Source organism: Populus nigra, chromosome 9 (assembly GCF_951802175.1).
Source record: "Populus nigra chromosome 9, ddPopNigr1.1, whole genome shotgun sequence".
NCBI lineage: Eukaryota > Viridiplantae > Streptophyta > Magnoliopsida > Malpighiales > Salicaceae > Populus > Populus nigra.
Genome location: NC_084860.1, coordinates 5209695 through 5233532, shown reverse-complemented (window position 1 = coordinate 5233532; position 23838 = coordinate 5209695). Strand labels below are relative to the sequence as shown.

The following is a 23838-nucleotide window of genomic DNA, read 5'->3' as shown; positions in this document are numbered from 1 at the left end:
AGATTCATAATTTATTTGAATTTATTTGAATTTATTTGAATTTATTTTCTACAGGGTTAACTTGGTTTTATGACTTGAGTCTCGAGTTTAACAGGTTAACTTGAGCTTTTTTAGATCTTTTTTAATTGATTTTTATTTTTATTTTTATCCTTTAACATTGGATTTGATTATGGATTGTGTTTCATAATTTATTTTAATTTTTTTTCTATGAGATTATCATAGTCTCATGACTCGGGTTGTGGATTTGGTGGGTTAGCCAGGTTGACTCAGGTTATTTTTTTTATGTCCTTTTGCTTGACTGTTTTCTTGTTTTGTTTCATCCTTCAATATTAGGTTGATTGAGAATTGAACTTCATAATTTATTTTAATTTGCTTTCTTTTCAGCTATCACAATCTCATGACTCAGATCATGAATTTGGTGGATTAACCCAGGTTAATTAATTTTTTTTAAAAAAATTCATTCTTCAATATTAGGTTGATTGGGAATTGAGTTTTATTTTTTATTTGTGTTTTTAATTGAATTTTTTTTTATCAATTTCATCCTTCAACATTAGGTTGATTGAGAATTGAATTTCATAATATGTTTTGGTTTACTTACTATTGGGTTATCACAGTCTCATGACCCGGGTCATGAATTTGACCGGTTAACTCCAGTAACATGGGTTGATTCATTATGTTGCAGTCTAGATACTTTTTTTTTAAATGTGGTCTTGAATTTTTTTAGTCAAACTACATTTTTATTGGTCATCCTATTTGTCTATGAACTAGTCAAGTTAATCATGTTACATCGGGTTAACCTCTACACGATTACATTTTCTTTCTACTAAAAAACATATTAATAATGTTTGGATTTTTTTATGTTAAAAAAATATTCAACCTTAATGTAGTGTGTCAATGATCTACTAACAATTAGTACATTCTACAAATTTTCCATGTTAGTTTTCTATGTGAAAAGGAAATGGCATCAATAAGAAAAATGACCAGCATTGCTTAACTGAAAATCATATCATGATAAGAAAAAAAATTAATGTGATAATTTTTGTTTAACTTTTTTTATTTAATTTGTGGCAATTTCCATTTGATTTTATAAATTTCATGACTCACTTTGTTGGTGGATTAGAAAGTGGATCATATCTTTCTTCTTTGTTTTCTTACATTCTTAAAATGGTTGATCACAATATATAAAGATTATTAGTTATGACCCGCACCATGCAACGAGGTCTGATTATTATTATTATTATTATTTTACATAAAAAAATAGTTCGAGTGCCACAAGTGTGTTTTAAAGAAGAAAAAAAACATATGACTTGGGTCATAGTCCCAACTGAGTCATGATAACCTAAAAAATCTTTTTTTAAGTCAATTAAATACAGAATGATGAAATTAGATAAAAATAACAAAAACATCTAGCACAAGATAACCCAAGTGAGCATGATAAACCTATAACCCAGGTAAAAAAGGTCAACCAACTCTAATTAACCCACCAACTCGTAGCATATGAGATGAGATTGAGATATTGCAATAAAAAAACAAAGAAAATCACAAAGCCTGTTTTTTTTAAAAAAAAATTCAATTTTGAATGATGAATTAAAAAAGAAAAGTAAAAATAAAAAATTGATGCCAACTCATGTTAACTTTTCAAACTAATAACCCAAGTTATTAGAAGAGAAATATCTCATTTGAAAAAACCATGAAACTCAATTCTCAATCAATCAAACATTGAATGATGAAATTGAAAGGAAAAAAAATGAATCAATTACATAAAAGGATCCAAAACTAAAAATAGCAATTAAAAGAATAAGGATCAAAATTGAAATAAAAATAAAATAGAGGGCAACTACAATATTTTTTTTATTGAAAGATGAAATTCAAAAGAAAAATAAATTTAACAAAAAAAAACCTATAAAATCAAAAGATTGGGGACCAAATATAAAATAATTACATATCACAAATTGCAATTGAAGGATGAAATTGAAAAAAAATCAAACTTTTTGAAAAGGGTCAAGAAAAAAAATAAAAAAATCAAAAGAATAAGAATTAAAGTTGAAATTTCAATAAATAAGAGGACACTTATGAAATTTTAAATGCCCAACATGAATTTTGACAAATCACCGCATCACCGCTACCATACATCACCCCAATAGAAAAAAGATGTTATGATGATTTCAATAATACGGTGGAATGGAATTTTTGAAGAGACACCACACATACCACCAAAATACTGCAAATGCCTCCCACACGTGAAGACACACATAGCACACGCCAATAACTTTTGGTTTTTTAATTATATTAATTAATATCAAATTACCCTTCAATCAACTTGATTATAATAAAAAACCCATGTTGAAAATATAAAAAAGCCCTTTGATGGTAGTTTAATTTTTTTTATTTATTTTAAGGGTATTTTAGATATTTTATTGTGTTTTAAAAATATAAAAATACCAAGTTATTCCCAGTTAATATAGTAATGACTAATAAACCTTGTAAAAATACAATACTATAATGATTTTTTACAAGAATGGCAAAACACTTAACATATTATTTCAGGGAACAATAATCTTTGAATCTTTCTCATAGTTAATACTAGTATATTGGCTTTAGTTAATACTAGTGAAGAATTATTTCCCCGATGAATTAGCTTTAGTTAATACTTGCATATTGGTTCACGCTCCACCGTGGATCAATATCAATTTTTTTAAAATGTAAAAAAATTCTTAAGAGCATGGAGAATTTTTTTTAATAGTGTTATTAAACCTAACCAAGTGGGTTAATTTTGAAACCTCCAGATTCAACTCTTTACCTAACTCAAGTTTTTAATTGAACCGTGTGAGAGCTAATTCGACTTAAATTGATCGATTTTATAGGTCCAAATACAACCTTGATGATCGATAAAAACATGATTTAGTGTTTAAAAAAACTTTAAAGCCCTTCGCAACCCGGGTCATGGACTCTATTGAGTTTAATAATTTTTTTTAATTATATGATAAAACAGATGCTCACAAAATTACGCGTTAACCTAAAAATAGAAACTTATTTAAGACAATAATCATTAGGAAACAAAAAGAAAAATCAATAATGCAGTATATTTCCCAACCAAACCAATATTAAATGATAGAATAAAAAATAAATAGATAAAAAACAATTAAAAGGAAAAAAAGCATATCATATCGGTAGGTAAACTTGTTAAACCTATGAATCGGGTAAGCCGAGCTAACACACCAAACTTTTGAACTGGGTTATAGACTCCACTGGAATTAAAAAAAATAATCTATTTTTTATTTAACTACATGATAAGAAAAATAGATGATTGCAAAATCAAACATCAATCCAATACCGAAATGGTTTTTTAGATCACAATAACCTAATAAAAGGTGAAACGAAACCAATTATGAAAATGAATTCCTAATTAATCCAATATCTAAGGATGAATATAACATTGAATGATGAATTATCACAATTATTCTTATAACAATTATTATTCTCATTGTTATTATTATCATTACTAATATTATCATTATCATTACAACTACTACTATTACTACTATTATCAATAAGTAATATCATAATTGTTATTAGTATTATTCTTATGATCACTATCATTATCATTATTATCGTTATTATTATCATTGCTATTATTATTATTGTTGTTGTTGTTGTTTATACTATTGTTATAATTATTATCACTGTCACTATAACTAATATTATCATTATTTTTATTCTTAGTACTATAATCATTATTTTTATTTTTATTATTATTGTTATAACCACAATTATTATTATTGTTATTGTTGTTATTATTCCTATTGCTATTACAATCACAATAACTATTAACTATTACTATACTACTACTACTATTTGTTATTGTTATTGTTGTTGTTTTTATTTTCATTATTATTAATATAATTATTAATGAATTTGAAAAAATATTATTACTATTGAAAAACAACAATAAATTTAATTTGAAGGGTAAAATTAAAAATTATTGTTGTTGTTGTTGTTGTTAATAAATTTTAAAAAAATTAGTATTACTAATGAAAAAATCATAAATTTGATTTGAAGGGTAAAATTAAAGACTATAAGAACTTTGAAAAAAAACCAATGGAAAAAAATAAGAATCAAAAGTAAAAGGACCAAATTGAAAAACATAATATACACAAATTAGAATTAAAGAGCTAAATTATAAACAAATAAAACTCAAACAAAAGAGAAAGGACTAAATAAAAAAATCAAAACAAAGAGGATGGATTCTGAAACACGAACCAAAAATAAGGATGGATTTAGGAGGACTGAAACTATAAAATAAATAAAAACAGAATTAAAAATTAAAAGAATAAGGACTACAATGAAAAACAAAACATATAAGAAATTGTAATTAAAAGACAATTTTTTTTTAAAAAAACTAAACTTTTATAAAAGGAATAAGGACGACATAAAAAATTCAAAAAATGAGAACTGAAATTGACAAACAACAATCAGATACAAATATAACAATTGTGCATTTTGATTATCATGAGAGAGAAAAGAAAGAAAAAACACAAATAATCGATCACCGGAGACAATCCAATCATTATTTGTCCACACGCACCACACCATGTGAAAGAGTACACGGCTATGGATCCAGGGAGATGGTGAATGACCAGATTTGGCCATCGGGCGGCTGCACACGCCTCACTTGAATGGTGTAGATGTCATCCACTCGCTAGGACGTGTGGAATACACACTAGTAGCTTTTCGATTAAAAAATAAAACGTGAAAAATACCAAAACATCCCTCATTGTCCTCTTAATTACATAAAATACCTCCAAAAGCGAAGCCTTTTTGGGTTTGTCTTTTCTGAGGCTAAAAGTGTTATTTTACTGTACATTAAAATTGAAAAAACCTGAAATACCCTTATCCAATAGCCCTTTTTTTTTTTATCTTAGGGGCAAAAAAGTATTTTTACGGTTACAAATATTGTGAAAAGCCAAGAAAGCATTTAGTCAACAATTCTAAATTTTATTGACTCTAAAGGTAAAAAAATATTTTTACTATGTTAAAAAATTTAAAAAGACACATACACCTCCAAATAATTTTCTAATACATCCAACACCTCCAAATAATTTTCTAATTAAAAAAAATTAAAATTGCTCAATGAATCCATGTATATTGTGTCTAAAATCACTGTGGATTCCTGTGCTGTTTTTACTGTAGATTTGAAGTATTTATCGGGGAGAGTTTTATTCACACAATGAAAGTTCTAGGCTTTTTTCTTTTGTTATTTTTAGTGGCTACGTGGCAAGCTCCCTGCCATATTTCTCCATGCCTTTTTTCAACAAGTTACAGCTTTTCCATTATTTTTGTTTTTTTTTTTATTTTATTTTCTATGCCTTTATGGTTTTTTTTTTGCTTTTTTCTTTGTGTATTTTTTTTAATGAATTTTTTTTGTTTAATTTAGTTTATTAATGTTAATTTTTTATTTAGTTATCAAATTTTCATAACACGGATCCCGGGTTTGACGAGTTAACCTGGTTTGACGAGTTAACCTGGTTTGACAAGTTAACCCGAATTTTTTTTCTTTTTAATTAATAACATATACTAAAACTATTCAGTGTTTCACTATGCAGTCCACAGTGAAATGCTAAACTGTTTTTTTTTTTAATTTTTTTATGTTTTATTTATTTATTTATTTTGCTTTTTATGCCTTTATGGGTTTTTTTTTTTTGCTTTTTTTCTTTGTGTTTTTTTTCTTTTAATGAATTTTTTTGTTTATTTTAGTTTGTTAATGTTAATTTTTTTTAGTTATCGGACTTTCATGACACTGATCCCGGGTTTGACGAGTTAACCTAGATTTTTTTTTGCTTTTTTAAAAGTTTGACGAGTTAACCCGAAATTTGTTTTTTGTTTTTTTTCTTTTTAATTAATTTTTTTTCGTTTAGTTTAGTTTTTTAATGTTAAATTTCTTTCTATTTAATTATCAGACTTTCATGCCACGTATCCCGGGCTTGACGGGTTAACCCGTCAAATTTTTCTATTTAGTTATCAAACTTTCATGACGCGAATCCCAGGTTTGACGAGTTAATCTAGTTTGAAGGGTTAACCCAGTTAATTCAGATTATTTTTCTTTTTCTTCATTAGTTTTTTTTTCTTCCTGTTGGTTTTTTTTCTTTGTTTTTTTAATTAATCTATTTAATTATCACACTTTTATGACACAACCTTGCAGCCAGACTCACATTCAAGACTCTTGGGTCCGGTGTTGTAGCCAGACTCACATTCAAGACTCTTGGGTCCGGTGTTGTAGCCAGACTCACATTCAAGACTCTTGGGTCCGGTGTTGTAGCCAGACTCACTTCAACTTGAGTCATGTAAGTTTAATATTATTATTAATATTATAAATATTACTCTTGGGTTAAGCGTTGCAGCTAAACCAAAGGCTCTTGGGCATATCTTTCCAAAAAGATCCAACACTCTTAGATCTTAGTTTTTTTTATATATTTTTTATGCAAGAAGAAAAATTAACCCGTGGCGTGTGCCTTTGTTTTTTTTTCTCCTTTTCTTTTTAAGCCTTTTACTGTGGATTGCACAATACAGTTCACAGTGAAAAAGCTGATGCCTTTAGTTTTTTTTTGTCTTTCTTTTAATTATTTTTTTATTTAGTTTCTTAATATTAAATTTTTTCTATTTAATTATCAGACTTTCATGACAAGGATCCTAGTTTCGACATTAATCTTTTTTTTAAATTTATTTTATTAATAATAAATCATTTTTCTATTTAGTTATCACACTTTCATGACATGAATTCCAGGTTTGATGGATTAACCTGGTTTGGCGGGTTAATCCAGATTTTTTTTCTTTTTCCTCAATAGTTTTGTTCTTCTGATTTCATCTTTTAATATTGTATGCAGTTCACAGTGAAAAGGCTAAAGCCTTTAGTTTTTTTTTTTGCTTTTTTTTATGTCTTTCACTATGGACTGCACAGTGCAGTCTACGGTAAAAAGGTTGATGCCTTTTTTTTTCTTTTTAATTAATTTTTTAATTTAGTTTGTTAATATTAATTTTTTTTCTATTTAGTTATCAAACTTTCATGACACGGATCTTAGGTTTGACGGGTTAACCCAGTTAATTTAGATTTTTTTTCTTTTTCTTCATTAGTTTTTTTCTTCTTATAAGTTTTTTTTCTTTTATTGTTTCTTTTTATTTAATATTTTTTTATTTAATTTAGTTCATCAATATTAATTTTTTTTCTATTTAGTTATCGACTGATGCCTTTAGTTTTTCTTTTTGTTTTTTGCCTGTTTTTATGCCTTTAACTATGGACTGCACACTGAAGTCCACAGTGAAAAAGCTGATGTCTTTTTGTTTATTTTTTTCCTTTTTAATTAATTTTTTTCATTTAATTTAGTTTATTAATGTTCAATTTTTTTTCTATTTAGTTATCAAATTTTCATGACACGGATCCCGGGTTTGACGGGTTAGCCCAGTTAATTTTGTGTTAACCCGTCAAATTTTTTTTTCTATTTAGTTATCAAACTTTCACGACATGAATCCAAGGTTTGACGGGTTAACCTAGTTTGAAGGGTTAATCCAGTTAATTCAGATTTTTTTTTCTTTTTCTTCATTAATTTTTTTCTTCTTTGTAGTCTTTTTTCTTTTTAATTAATCTATTTAATTATCACACTTTTATGATATGAGCTTACAGCCATACCCACATCTAAGACTATTGGGTCTGGTATTGCAGTCAGACCCACTTAAACTTGAGTCATGCAAGTTTAATATTATTATTAATATTATAAATATTACTCTTGGATCAGGTGTTGCAGCCACACCCAAGACTTTTAGTTGTACCTTTGTAAAAAAACCTAATACTTTTAAATCTTAACTTTTTTTTGATATTTTTTATGCAAAAATCATTGACCCGCGGCTTCGCGCGGGTCATGTAACTAGTAACTACTAAATCAGATAAAAAAAACTGAAATACCCCTAGATTTAAGCTATTTAAAAATAAAAATATAATTTTACTGTAACAATCCAATGTATTTATAAAAATACAATAACTGTTAACGCTATTTAAATTTTTTCATTTTAATTTTTAGACAATAAGCTGCAACTTTTTAATTTCGGACAACAAGCACACCGATCTTACTTTGCATGCTGTGATTGAGGAGTTGCATCACTCTCATCAATCTTCTGTTAATGCCTTGATTATTGTTTTATTCAACCTAGTGGAGCGAAATGGGCCCCTCACAAAATTCCACACGTTTGTCTCTAACCATCGGACACTTCAAATCACACTACATTAAGAATTATCTTGTAAAAGCGACGGTATGTAAAAGATATCCTTAATGAATATTTTATTATCAATGATATTAAGTTTTGTTTTCTTCTACTATGAGATAATCAACTAGGATATCCTACATAATTGACCTTAGCTATGTTGGTTCGGATGTAAAAAAATGTGCAAAAATTACTAATATATTTTCTAGTAAAAAAATTATTTTTATTACAAACATAAAATTTAATATATATATATTTAAAAAAATAAATTAAGGATTATATATAATGATAAATGTTAAAAAAAAATTCTTAATTTTAACTAAAACTAAATTGTGAAGATAAGAAACGCATTTAAATTAAGATAATTGTTCTTGTGTTGTAGGAAGCCATTCAAATTTTTTTATTTAATTATATGGTAATATTTTTTTTAATAATTTAAATTTTATTGAAACAACCTAATTTGTTAGTATAACTCTTCTTTTTCTTATTAATATTTTTTATTCTAGAAAAAAATATGATATTTTTTTATATTAATAAAAATCAAAAGTAATCAAAACATATACCTAGAAACATTCAAACAATTTAAAACAAGGATAAATAACATCTTTTAATTAAAACTCCTTTGTTTAATTAACATGGTAAATTTTGTTTTCAGATATGTTTTAGTATGATATTTAGTAATGTCATTAAACTTGTGTTTGAAAGGCAACCAAGACATTTTTTATAACTTTTATCTTGCTTTCAAAACCTTAAAATTACATTCTACACAACATATAAGTGATGGTACCAATAATTGAAAACTTTTCTTTTTTAGGGTTCTTCTTTCTTAGTAACTTAAAAAATTGAATCACAATCGTTTGCCAATTGAGATATAAAAACGAGCAATATAATTTAAATATCTTATAAAGCTTCATGTTTCTTTTTTAGTCTTGAGTGTAAGCATGACTTGTATTGTCTTAACTTTGTCTAGATCTACTTCACTATCTTTATTGCTCACAAGAAATTCCAATAACTTTCCAGATTTCACTCTAAATATGCACTCCAATTTCAGTTCTAGGCATGGTTATAGATGATATAATTTCAGTTTATACTTTTTCAACCTTTTAAAGAGTTTCCACAAAGTCTAGGCATGGTTATTTCTCTTTTTTTAACTTAGAAATTATATCATCTACATACACCTCGATCTCTTTATTCATCATGTCATGGAATAGAGTTATCATTTCCATATGATAGGTTGCCTTGTATTTTTTAACATAAATGACATAATCTTATAACAAAAGGTTCCTTAAGGAATAATAAATATGATCTTTTCCTTGTTTTTTTTTTCTGCCATTCTTATATGATTGTATCCAAAATAATTCATCCATGAAAGAATAAGTAGAATTTTTATTAGCATCGCCTACAAATAGATCTATATAGGGGAGTGAAAATTCATCTTTCGAGCTTACTTTGTTTAAAGACTAGAAGTCAATACACACCTTAATCTTGTAGTCTTTTTAGATACTGCCATAATATTTAACACATATTAAAGGTATTTGACCACTTCTAGAAAATCAACATTCCATTATTTTTTCACTTTATGCTTAACATTGATTAGTATATTGGGCCTTATTCTTCTCAATTTTTTGTTTAACTAGTCTGCATCATGATATTAATGGTAGCATGTGCACTATAATACGTGTATTAAAAGCTGGTACCAGCATAAGATCATGCAAACCCATATGAATATTTTTTTCAATAGGAAAACCAAGCTATTTTTCTCGTCTATAAAGGTCAACACTGTAATTTTCTCTTAACCACTACCTATACTTATAAATTCTAGCTCTTCCTTATTGGGTTTCAAGGCACATTTTAGATTGTTCAATTAACATAGTAAATTCTTTGACATCACTTTCTTCTCATTCTTCTTCATTCCTGGCAATTAAGTTTTCTTTAAAATTTGGCCATTTATTGTCAGTGTAATAGTTTTGTGTTCATTGAGGATCCACTTTCAATAAAGTCTTTTTCTAGTGAATATACAAGTATGTTTGGAGCATGTAATAAAGATAAAAGGAAGAGAAAAAACACAATTGAATATAAAATTTATTGTCTTATTAATAGAAAACTTTTAAAGGCTTAACACAAGTAAAACCTTTGGTTAGCATCTGGAGCCACACTCATTAATTAGGTAAATCAGTTAGCAAACAAGACAATTACTTTAGATAAATAATAAAGTTTTTCTTAAGCCTCCTAGTTACAAAGCTATTCTCCCTCAGCATATATTCGCACAAACTCCTCGGAAGGTGGAACATCCTCTAGTGTGTTCATAATTACTTGGAGTAATGTTATATTTGGGGTGAGAGTCTTCTTTCATTATAAGGCCTTCATCACAACCCTCATTTTTATATTTCTCTAAGTTATGTATTGAAGAGTCAACAAACATCTGGTTCAACCTTTTCAATTCTTTTTCTAGCTTTATCTTATAAGTTAGGTGTGGGAAGTCACTTTGATCGGTGAAATATCCATGTCTTCTTCATTTGGATCCCTACCTTTAATACGAGCCAACCATTTTTCTCACTTTCTTTTAGTAGCCTTGTGGTAGTCTTTCTTTCTAGTATTAAAACTTAGACCAAATATTTGATCAACACATTTTATCTTTATAATATTGATCATTTAAGCATCTTTGTATCTGGATCATATTTAAATGGTAACTCATACTTCAAAAAATATTTTATAGCAACCTTTGTTGCTTTTGAGATTTCTAGCTTTCTTCTTATAGTATTCTTCGATACTCATTCATCATTCACAACCTCAAAAGCATGAAAGTTTCTATTTTTACACTTTGTACTTCAATGTAAGGGATAGGCATATTTTTAGTCAAAGATAAGGCTTTCTCACCCTTCACAATGATCAATCTTTCATTTACCATAAACTTTAACCTTCGGTGTAGAGAGGATGCCATGACACTAATAGATTGAATCCATGATCATCTGAGTAATATAATGTAATATGGTTGGATACCTAACACCCGTAAAGTTACTTAAAAAGATTGTGGCCTAATAACCAAGTTAATATCGATGTTAGCAATCACCTACCTTGGGTACTCTTTATAGACTCTAACCTTCATGATGTTTAACATCACATGTGATGCATTGACTGGAGATAAATTCAGGAAATGTCTTGATAACACATTAAGAGTTGATCCATTATCAATAAGCACTTTTATAATTACAAAGTGTTTGTGTTTCATAGTGATATATGATGACTTTTTATTTCTAATTCCTTTAGGATACAACTCATATTTTTAGAAGAATAAATAATTTATAGTTTGGATTCTTCCCACTAAATGCTCTATTAAATCCTATAAAATATCTTGGGGGATATAAGCTTTATGGAAGACTTTTTGTAATCTCTTTTGGTATAGCATCGAAGCTCAGGATAAGTGAAAGAAAAAAAATCCAAGTTAATGTGTTCTTTAGTTTTTATACTATGCTATATGTGCTTTATTTGTTTTAGGAATTATATGGATTCCTCTTCACTTAATGATTTATTGACCAAATCATTGGCCAACTTTTCAATTATCTTTCAATTATCTTTCTTTGTTTTTCTAGTTCTTCAAATCTGAAACAACTTCCACTTCTTATCAATTCTCATATTTTAGTTTGCAAAAATAGTGAGGGGCTTTTAATATGAAAGGTATACCCATAGTTATAACGTAATTCACTAGAATCTCCATTATTTAGAAGAGCTAATTTGGTTAAGATCATTTTGGGTGAATCGTTTATGGTTGGCTGATATCTATATAATTTTATCTTCATATTTTAAAATACCACCATCCTTACTTCACACTTTGTCTTAACTTCTTCAATCATTAGCAAAGAAAAGAAACTTTTAAGATGTTTACTAGTTCTTTCTAAGAGTCATTTTATTCATTTTGCTTTCTAGTTCTTCCCAAAAGTCATCAGATTTTCCACCTCATGATAGAATTCTTCATAGTAATCAATATCATGTCATGACAGTAATGATATTTACTATACTCTTCAGGATTTCTTACAACCTATACCTTTGAAGGTGACCAAAGATAGTTTACCTCTACTAGTATACCTAATAACCTTCTTATAGATACCCATAAAACTCCCTCATGTTGGTTTTTTTAGAATCAACAATGATTTTATTTACTTCTCTATGGTTTGGAAGAGGATTAATATTCACATTGGGCATTTCATCAAATGTTATCCAACTAGCCTTGATTAGTTGCAAAAATTTATTGTTAAAGGCGAGGAAACCATGAATGTAAATTGCATTGTTATTTATTAAAAAAACAATGAAAGATGCTTTTTTTTAATATTTCAAAAAGCCTAAGCACATCTAACCTGGGAAACCAATACATGAGTCAACAAAATAAAAATTGAACTCCCCTCGAAAAAAGAACCTATTAACACAAAAATCCTGATTTTTTATGGTAAGATTGTGGTCAAATGACAACTTCACCATTTTCCAACGACTTTTACTCTTATCTCTCTAACTCAGGGACTGAAGAAAAAAACAAAATGAACTTTGAACCAAAATAAAATTTTAAAAAACTTTGAAGTTAGCGCAAAATCTAGACGGTATGATTTCGATCGTAACTTTATTAATAACATCTATCACGGGGCAATATCCAAATGGCACACTTTAATGCCTCTTGAGAGGTATTGTTGAGAAGGAAGAGGTTTTGAGTATAATAAAAAAATTATAATTATAAAGTTCAGGAGTCGCCACTTAGTATTATGGATACTAAAAAACCTATAATTTGCGAGAGTCTGGTAAGGGACTGGTTGTGCAAGGGAAGATGCATCACCCCCAGTGCACCCTACCTAAGGTAAGCTGCATTGTTGTTTGATTGTTTTTCTAGGTTAAGTTTCTATTCATTGATCTTTTTCTAAGGTCCAAGGCAGATCTCTTTCATGAAGAAATCTCTACCTTATTTGATGAAATCCTAATCATTCTAAAGTTTAAATTTTAGCATCGCATTTATTTTGCGCTCTATATCTTTAATACCTGAGGTATACTTTATTGTGTAGTTTTACATTTCCAAATATTAAAGTCTATATCTAAACCCTAATATAAAATGAACAAAATGATTAGTAAAGGGTTTTTGATATTTTGTCCAAATCCTAAAGGTTAATCGTAAACAAGTTACAGTAACTACTTTGCATTTTAAAACATGAAAAAGATGCAATTTTAGTTTTTTTAATGAAAATTTGCTTGAAAAACTTTTAGGATTTAGTTGTATGCATGAAAATAAAGTATATTTTTTTTTTGGTTTTTTGAAAGAGGAAATTAATTTTAAAATTTTGAGATTTTTTGAAATTTCAAAAAAGAATTTAGAAACATTTTGGAGAAAACAGGGTATTTTAATACTGGATTTGTATTTTATAGTGTAACTATACAACTCGATATTATGCGAAATTGATAGAAAAACGTATGAGAAAATCAGAAATATTTTGAAATGACTTTTGGAAATTTTCTAGAGTTTTTTTTATATTATTATTATTATATTGGGTTGGGCCAACTCCCACAGACCTAGCCCTTTTTTCTTACTGGGCTAGACTCGACCTAAAAATATAGGTTGGATCCAACCCAGCCTAGTGATCATGGGGTAAAAATTCATTGCCACTCCATGTAAAATGCAGTGGCCGGTGGGGTTAAGAGGTATATGCAGTGGCCGGTGGGATTTATAGGAGAAAAATAGGTGGATGGCTTGCCTGGTCGGGGGAAACAAAAGGCTAACGATGTTCCTCGTGTTGTAGGGAAGACCGACGATTGGTTAGTGGTTGTAACAGCGGCTAAGGCACGACGAAGAAAGTAGCCAAAGTGATGGCCAAGAGGAGGTGGAAAGTAAAAATTCACGGAAATGGTTTTTTTCTCAACTTTGACTTATTATTTCTCCTCCCTCAAACCATGAAATCCACCTTTATTTATAAGGGGTTGAAAAGGGATATTTTATCTTTAATGGTGTCAATTCTTGACTCTTAATTCAACCTAGAATGATGTTAATCGTTGGTTCAAAATGGCCATCATGGGCTGTCAGATTTGTTGCAGAAAAGAGATGGTCGGTTTGGCTATTTTAAGGTAGTGCCATAGCCATTGTGGCATCAAAAAAGGCTATAATGGGGTGTAGTCAGATGTCAGATTTGTGTTAAATTTGATGGAGAGATAAAACATTAAATACCTTGAAAATGAGGCCACTTGAACAACTTTTTAGTGAAAATCTAAAGAAGAAGATGAACAATAACCTAACATGATGCCATTTTGGTAAAGTTTATCTTAGTCCTTTGATTTGTGACTTCTCTCAATTACACCTCTGCTTGGCTTCAAAATTTTAATTTTATGCAATTTTACCCTAACAAACTTTAATTTCAGCTCTGGATTTTAGCACCTTTTTTATTTTGGTTCTCAATTTGGATTTCTTTAATTTAGCCCCTAATTGACCATTAAACTTTCATATCTCTTTAATTTCACCCCTAATTTCAACCAATTAGGTTTGTAGAGTTTTGTGCTTTTTTCAAAATGATCATTGACTGTAAATTTTTTCAATTTAGCCCTTAATTGGCCCTAAAATTTTGATTTTATTGTAATTTTATCCCTAATTTCAATTAATTGACTTAGTAAAAATTAAATTTGGTCTCTTAAAATTCCAATCTTCTTAATTACGCATAAATTGGGCTCCTAAACTTAATTTTTCACCAATTAAGCTCCTAATGAAATTAATTTGATCTATTTAAAGTATAATTAAGCCTGTGCACTTAATTAAATTCTTTAATTGGACCCAAATTAATTCATAAACATAATTAAACTTTAATTTGGCTTATAATTAAGTCAAATTAGCCTATTAAAATCTAATTATGTCCTTAGACTTAATTGTTATGCAGATTCAACTAATAATCATGTAACTTGACATTGAATCTGTATTGTCTCTTTAATTTTGGGTACAATTAGGATCCATATTCCATCTGAAATTGTAACTTGATTTTTTCTACATTTGAAATCCTCCTAGCTTGTTTTTGTCAAAAAGAGAGTCTTTATTTTATTTTTTGATTATTATTTCAGAAAGAAAAGGATGAATTTGAGGAATAACCTAAAAATGAGTTATGAAAACATCAATTAAAAAACATTATATCAATTCAAATAATATTATTAAATATGACACGTTACCCAATAATCAATTTAAACCTTAATTTTCCTAATCCAAACCTAATTATTTCCATAAGTAACCTCAATTGTATTAAAACACATAATTGCAATATTCAAAACCTAAAATTATCTAATTATGAAACATAACATAAATACCTAACTAAATCCAAATATAAAATTTATTAATAAAACCCATCAAACTAATAGACAATGAAAATGTTTTACCTTGATTTTCTAATTTCTAGGTAGAAGTTCCACCAATTGTGGCAGTAGGGAGACTGTCAAAAGAAGTTTGGGGTGACATTTTGCAACAAAAAAAAATGGTAGAAAAACTAATGGAGACAAAGAGAAGATGATTTCAGTGTTTTGGTAAAGGATTGGACATTGTTTTGAGGCGATTAAAAGCTGGTTTTTTTTGGGGTTTTTTTAGGTTCCTAGTGTTTTCTTCTTTGTAGGAGTGACAACTATATAAAAAAAGTGAGATAATATATGCATCGTAATCGTGATTCAGAATAACAGTTTTATTATGTAGCCGCTATTATGAATAACGGTTGCACTAAAACCGTGATTTAAAGTCGTAATTTTTATTTATTTAAATCATTATTCTGAATAACAGTTTCTTAACAATAATAATTAAAAAAAAGTAATTTTGAAATTATCCTATTTCCCCAACACTTTTTAAAAATATATTACTCTTTAACAACTTTATTCTAAATGTGTCATTTGTTTTTTAAAAATCAACATTTAGCCTTTGCAGGAGCATGATTTTTTTTCTTCTTTCCCTCTCTCCTCGTCAATTTTCACACTAACCCTGCAAAAAATAAAACAACCCTTCACTTTGTTATTTCTTCACATTTGGTCCTGGTCTTTTGATTACTATTTTTTTTTGATATGATTTATGAAATTGGATTTTTTTCCAATTTCTTCCTTATTTTTTTTTATCTTTCAAATTTGATCCTCATTCTTTTAATTGATATTTTTTTTATATGCGATGATTTTGAAAAGTTTATTTTATTTATAATTTCACCCTTTAAAGTTTTTTTTCTACCAATTTGATCCTTATTATTTTAATTACTATTTTTTTCCTTGGCAATTTTTTTAGATTGATTTTTTTTAATTTCATGCTCCAACACTTATTTTGTTGGAAATTGAACCTTTTAATGATGATGATAATGATAATGATGAGGCCTCATGTTCAGGACTTGATCATGATACTGGAGTTGACATGGTTTTTTTTTTTTATGTATGTAATGGTACATTTGTAATTAAACAAATGTTTGGTTTGAACATTGAACGCAATATTCAAGTAAATGTGTACTGTGTCATTATTTAAAAGTATTTACCAAATTATCTTTAGTTATGAAAGTTTGTCCGACAACCAAATCACCACTACCAACTGATTTTATATATACATTGCAATTGGGATTCAGAATCGCAATTTTATTATGTAATTGCTATTATAAATAGCGGTTGTATTAAAACTGTGATTCAGAATCATGATTTTTATTTAAACTGTTATTTTAAATAGCAGTTCTTTAATAACTACGATTCAAAACAACAAGAAATTTTAAAACTATGCTATTTCTAAAAAAAAATAAAATAAACTATATCATTCTTTAATAACTTTAATAGCCTTTGTTTTTGTTTTTTATTTTGGTTTTTGTTTTTATTGTGAAAGCTCACAATTATGTGGGCCGCTAGTCAATATGCATATGCCTAGGAGATGATTTGCCTCAATAAATTTAGGTTTTTAATTTGAGGTTTTCTAGAGTTTAAATAAAAAAAACATAATTGATTGTTTTTTTGAAGAAGAAAAAATTTGAATCCAAATAATTAAATAAATTAATAAAAAATATTTAGATTAGATTTTGATTCGAGTTCCTTTACGAGAAAAAGAATTTTGTTGCTTGTTTGGTTGTATTATATTATATATAAAGATATTGAAAACGTAAATGTAGTTTTTTAAAGTAAAGAAAATTAGCCACATAATTTTTTTAATTTATTTTATTAAGAATAAATATTATATTTATATTTTTTAAAATAAAAAATTATAATATTTAAAAATATATCTATAAAATTGATAAGTTGGTTGGTTCTTTCATGAGTTCGTAGCATAATAATAATATATATATATATAATAATAGTTGTTTTTTAAAGTATATTTTTATTTAAAATTATATTAAAAAAATATTTTTTTATTTTTAAAAAATTATTTTAAATATTAAAATAATCTAAAAATGAAAAAAAATTAAATTTATTTTAAAATATTTTTAAAACAAAACATGTTTCAACGTGATATTAAGAAAATGCTTGGTAGTGTGGTAGCGATTATTTTTTAAATAATTTTTTTATCTAAATACATGTTAATAATTTTTTATATTTTTTAAAATTATTTTTAAAATTAGTATATTAAAATGATTGAAAATATATAAATTATATTAAATTTTAATAAAAAAAATTAAATTTAACTCTTATTGAGTAGGGAGGCAGGAACTGGCCTACCAACAATCAGCAAAAGCTTCCTTGGACGAAAAAGGACGGTTGCTCCATCGATGTCGCCTTATCCAGAAGCCAATCCACGACTGACAGCACGAATTAATGTAAAGTCAATACTCAATAAGCAGTCATGTCACCCTTTCACTCTCAGTTCAACAAGCAATGATACCCGGCCATGTGGTCCCTAAAATAATTTCTGAAAATATTTTTTAATCGATGTGACAATAATCCTCTGAAGCCAGGTACACAAGAGAAAAATAAAAATAAAAATCTCCCAGGTTTATTATATAGTTTTCCAACAGAAGATTTAACATTTTCCCGAGCAGATCGACTAAATATTTGGTGATTTTGATATACAAATAAAGAATTAAATTAGAGCAGGATCGCATCAAAACCCACCATATCTATCCCTTTGTTTTTTTCCCCAAACATGCGGTTGAAAGCCCCGTTGGATGCAATGGTAGGAAAGCAGCAACAGCGCATTCACCGTTGGATTGTTAGTGGTGGCTGCACATCTACTACTAGCCATTAACGGCAACAAGTGGGGCCATGCCAGTGGCATATAGGTAATAATATTGATACATTAAGACCACATTGGTTCTTGAATGGAGCCTTCATCAGAAATAAATGCAACCGTTGGCTCAGTAGGCCAACTAAGAAACCGGCCTTTTGATCCGATACAAGCTGTGGGATCCAAAGCTAGAAAACAAGGAGGTGGGCATTGAAACGGTGGGAAGGAAGGAAGGAACCAGGAGAAGGCAAATCCGAAGATCAGAAACTCGCTTCATATTGCATGCGTCATGCGTCAAGATCGGCAGAAGTCCAGGTGTTTTTGAGTTGTAAGAAGATCAACCAATATCCTGCGCGCATCTACAGATTTTTCAAAGATGAGACCAAAGATTTATCTCTATGGTGACTCTATAACAGAAGAGTCCTTCGGTGATGGTGGTTGGGGTGCCTCTCTCAGTCACCATTTCTCTCGCACGGTGATAATCCACTTCTTTCTTTCATATTATTTAAGCTACTGTATATATATATATATATATATATATATTCTTGTCTCTGTGTTTCTTGATCATGTTTGGTTTTTTTTTTTTTTCAGGTTGATGTGGTGCTAAGAGGGTACAGTGGGTATAATACCAGGTGGGCTCTGAAGGTGGCAGAGAGGATATTTCCGCCGGTGGAAAGTGGTGGTGTACCGCCATTGGCTGTTACGGTGTTTTTCGGTGCTAACGATGCTTGCCTTCCCGATAGATACTCTGCCTTTCAACACGTGCCACTCCATGAATACAAGCAGAACCTTCACTCTATCATCTCATTTTTCAAGGTATTACGTTCCTCCCAGTTTTGTCAGGGTTCTATTTTGATTGTTAAATAAGAAGAGAAAATCCTAAATGTTTTTCTTTTCATAGATTAGCATGTTCATCCTGGAATCTTCCATATGGCATGCGTAGTCCACTCATTCCACTGAAAGGCCGGAATTAAGGCATGTTTGTTTAATGAAAAATAATTTCTTAAAAGCTACTTTCTAGTTTTTTTTTTGTTTTTTATTATTAAAAAAATAATTAAAAAAATATTTTCTAATTAAAAAAAACTGGTTTTTAGAAAAACAGTTTTCAAAACTTTCAAAGTGTTATAAGAAATTAAAAAATATTTTATTATTTATTAATTATATCAAATATAATCTTTTATCTTTTAATTATAATATATATTTTATTTTGATTTTTTTTCTTTTAATTTGGTTTTTTAGATATAATGTAATTAGGTTTATATATTAACTTTGATTATTTTTTTTCAACTTTTTAGTTGATTTTTTTAATTATTATTATTTAAAATAATTTATATAAAATATATATTTTTATTTGTCAAATCTAATTTTTATTTTATAATAAACTTGAAAAAATATTATTAATTTATTTTACAGTTTTTTTTCATTACATAATTAAATATTTAACACTAGAAAATGTTCTATAATATATTTTCTAATGACATTAATAAAAATTGAAAAATAATTTGTTTTTTTAAAATTTATTTCTTATAAAAACTATTTATGGATAGACTAAATTAATCTTTCATCTATTGAATGTTAGTCTTACAATGATTAACTAACAATAATAATAAACTAGCACAGTACACGTATACGCACAAACAATGCTGAGTATGAGTGATTATTTTTTGGTTGGTTTAGTTTTTATATATATAAAAAATAATCAAATTAAATTTTTATTTTTAAAAATTAAAATCAGTTTAAATAGATTGATTTCGATTAAATTTGATTTTTTAAAATAAAAATAAGTTCAAATAGATTTGACTTGATTTTTTTAATTTCATTTGGTTTGTATAGGATTTGATTATATTTTTTTGATTTTAGATTTATAAAACTAAAACCGAACGAAACTGATTGATTTTTATAAAATTTTAATTTGTTTAATTTTTTTTTCATGATTTAATTTTTTAATTATTTTTTTTTAGTTTTCTCTATTTTCTCACCCTTAATTCTGAATAAGAAATCTCTTAACGTGGAAACAAAAGATGAGAAAATCATATTGGAAAAAATGGGACCGATAGTGACGTCATAATAATGACCGTACATCAAGTTGATAAAAAAGAATGAAATGGGGTTTTGGAGTTGGGCCAAGGAAAATATCAATTAAAGAGAAAGATCTGCTTAGGGTGGGTGAGTCCCAGTTGTCGCTGTTATTGTTGGCCATTGGGCTATTATTATTACTACCCATTTATATATATATATATATATATATATATATATATATATATATATATATATATAATATTTTCTAAAAAAAATAATAATCGCACTGCGTGATATGATATATATAATATAATATAATATATTTATATATATAATATATATTTTTAAATTGTTTATTTTTATTTTTAGATTATTTAGATGTATTTATATAAAAAATAAAATTTAAAATTATAAAAAATACTATTATAATATATTTTTAAATAAAAAACACTTTTATATTTAGTCAATTTCAAAAGTTGATGGGATTTTTGTTATCGCAAGTTTTGTTGGGCATTTTTTTGTCTCTTGGAATTTTTGAATAGGGATCTTGGACTGCTCATCTTATTGATAACCACGTTGAGTGAATATTTTCTCTTTTAGTGGAAATATCCATTTTTTCTAATATAATGTAATATTAAAAAAATATAATGTAATAACAAAAAAATAAAGAAGAAATAACTTAGATAACAAACATATATTATTTATAAAAAAAAATATCAACTCGTAATTGTTCTTGTTTTTCCTATAAAGCCAAACTATCTCAAACATATAATTAACCATAAAAGGGTAAATTTCTCATTCATTATTTTATTAATAGTGAAATTCTCATTAATTATAATATTTTTTGTTGGTATTTCCTAAACTAATATTAAATATCCAATAAAGCACAATATTTTTAACTAAATTCTCACTTTTCTAATTCAAATTATCTTTTTTTTTTCATAATTATATATATTCAAGTAATGATTTATCAATTAATACCATATTTTTAACATGTATTACATAATTTAACAAAATTTAATGAAAGAAAAAAAAAAGCATAACGAAGCAGATAATGGAAGGATAGAGAATCCGTGATTTTTTTTAATATTTATAGTAGCAAAATCCATAAAATAAGAGTATAAGGATAAAATATGCTATTTTATCCTTATACTCTTATTTAATACATTAAGGTATTTTTCCTTAATGTTTCGCTTTGCTCTTTTTTTTAATCTGTGCTAAATAGAAGAAATCATACCCTTTGAATTTATAATTTTATGCCTTTTCCTTTGGCCCGAAAGAGGGTCTAATGATTTTGTCATGGATGAATCCGAGTTAACACACTAAGAGGGCTAGAATGTAGCCTTTTATTTTCAGAGGACCATTTTGTTAAATTATCCTATAAAAATGTGCAAGTTTAGGGGTGATCATGGAACTTCAAAAAACTTGGGGGGTCTGGTCGTCTCGAAGTTTTTTGCATATGCACAAAGTGTCTTAAAAGTTGGCACTTTGTGTGGTATCTAGCACTGGAACATGGAGGACCTACCATTTGATGTTCTTAAACTTGTTCGTGCATATGGATCCCTTGATGTGGTCACCAAATAACATATATATTAGGATTTGTTTTTGAAGGATTTGTTTTTTCCTTGAAAGTTGTCAAACACTTGCATGGTGAGTGCGTTTTTTCCTTGAAAGTTGCCAAACACTCGCATGATAAATCAACCTTAATTTTTGAAAGAACCTGTTAGATGATCAATGATTGCTTTGCTATAGAATCAGTGTTTATATAATCTAGTAGGTTGCAGCCATCCCGTCAACATCTCCGTTTGCATTATAAGTTCTTTGAAGTAGAAGCTAACATCTTTATATTTATGCTGAATATCAGAAGCGGTGGCCAGAGATTGTCATTCTCCTCATTACTCCTCCTCCGATTGATGAAGATGCACGCCTCCGGTATGATTCTAACACACTTGCCCTTTACATCTTTGTACGTGTCTTCTTGAATACTTCTTATGGGTGTGTCATCGTTATTAGCTAGTATCCTTGCAGAGTTTTATATAGAATAAAGTATATAGAAACTTGGTGAAAGAAATAGCATTAAAATTTTGCAGACATCCATACATAGAGAACCCATCAGGTCTGCCTGAGAGGACAAATGAAGCTGCTGGTGCTTATGCTCAGGCATGCATGTCTGTTGCCAAAGAACATGGATGCCCAGTGGTAGATCTCTGGATCAAAATGCAAGAATGTCCTGACTGGAAGCAAGCTTATCTAAGGTATTTTAAGTTTTGTCTTGCTTGTCTATATACTACTATACATAACTTGCAGCAGGGGTGAACAAAATGGATTTTAACCGATCATTGATCCTTTATTGTTATTGTTCTCACTAAATGGTGAATTCTTTGGATTTATTTCAATGAAGAGTACCCTGCACGTCATGAAATGAGGAAATATTTGCTTGTTTTCTGCTCATGTTTTCACCTAATTAAGTGTTCTTGACATTTACAATTGTTCGTAAATCCATCATCTCTTATTGCGAAGATGTTATTGACAGCTATTTGGGATCCAAGTACTTGCTTGTTTGGTAGGGTACACTTGGTTCATACATGTAAAACATCTAATTGTTATGGTGTAGGGTTCTTTCCCGTATTTAATTAAGATTGGCATCCATTTCTGAGATTTTCCATTGCCATGGATTGAATAAATTAAACTAAAATTTTCTTCATCAATCTCAAGCCATTGAAATTATATTTCATTTTTCCTAATAAGCAATAATTCTGAATACTTGTTAAAATGGAATTGCAGTGATGGTCTGCACCTCACCCAGGCTGGCAATAGGATTGTGTTTGAGGAGGTGGTCAAGAAGCTGAAGGAGCAGGGCATAAGTGTGGAAAAATTGCCAGTTGATCTCCCACTTATCGCCAACATTGACCCTCAAGATCCGCTAAAAGCATTTCAGGATTATTAACATCAGCTCATATCTCAAGCAAGGTCTTTTTTCTTCTTCTTCTTTTTTGAGCAGGGTGAGCTGCGCCATAGATATCATGGTGGTCGAATTGTGTTGAAAGAATAGCAAGTGATGTTTGGACTAAGGTTGCGATCATTTTGTGAAAAGCACAATTCCTGCAATTCTCCATACGGTGTAACTCACTCTTTAATTCCAGTGAATGCAGACACTGATTGATATAGCTCTTTGTTTTCTTGGCTTAGAAATTATCTTTGGCATGGCCTTCTGTCTTACCTTCTAAACGCAAGATTTCTTTCTGAGAGTAACGGTGTTCATAACCACTACTATTTTCTAATACTATACTCTACACATTCATATTTTACTATTAATTACTGTCACATTAAAATGAAAAATATAAAATTGCTCCTCATATGTATAAAAAAACACCCAGCTTAGACTAAATAAGTCTGCAACTCAAACT

General features: G+C 28.2%; 1 protein-coding gene across 1 annotated transcript; it reads left to right on the top strand.

Annotated features, from left to right (window-relative positions):
* The first annotated feature begins 18511 nt into the window (after nucleotides 1–18511).
* LOC133703853 (GDSL esterase/lipase At5g45920) lies at nucleotides 18512–23598 on the top strand. The gene is made up of 5 exons (XM_062128558.1): nucleotides 18512–18887; nucleotides 19004–19228; nucleotides 22296–22363; nucleotides 22522–22686; nucleotides 23216–23598. Exons 1-5 carry the CDS (start codon nucleotides 18789–18791, stop codon nucleotides 23376–23378), a joined length of 720 nt encoding a protein of 239 aa, XP_061984542.1. The 5' UTR covers nucleotides 18512–18788; the 3' UTR covers nucleotides 23379–23598.
* The last annotated feature ends 240 nt before the right edge of the window (nucleotides 23599–23838 follow it).

Coding starts and splice junctions, on each gene's coding strand:
- LOC133703853 (XM_062128558.1), top strand. CDS start 18,789: ATGAGACCAAAGATTTATCTCTATGGTGACTCTATAACAGAAGAGTCC. Junction 18,888..19,003: donor GTCACCATTTCTCTCGCACG/GTGATAATCCAC, acceptor TTTTTTTTTCAG/GTTGATGTGGTGCTAAGAGG. Junction 19,229..22,295: donor CTATCATCTCATTTTTCAAG/GTATTACGTTCC, acceptor GCTGAATATCAG/AAGCGGTGGCCAGAGATTGT.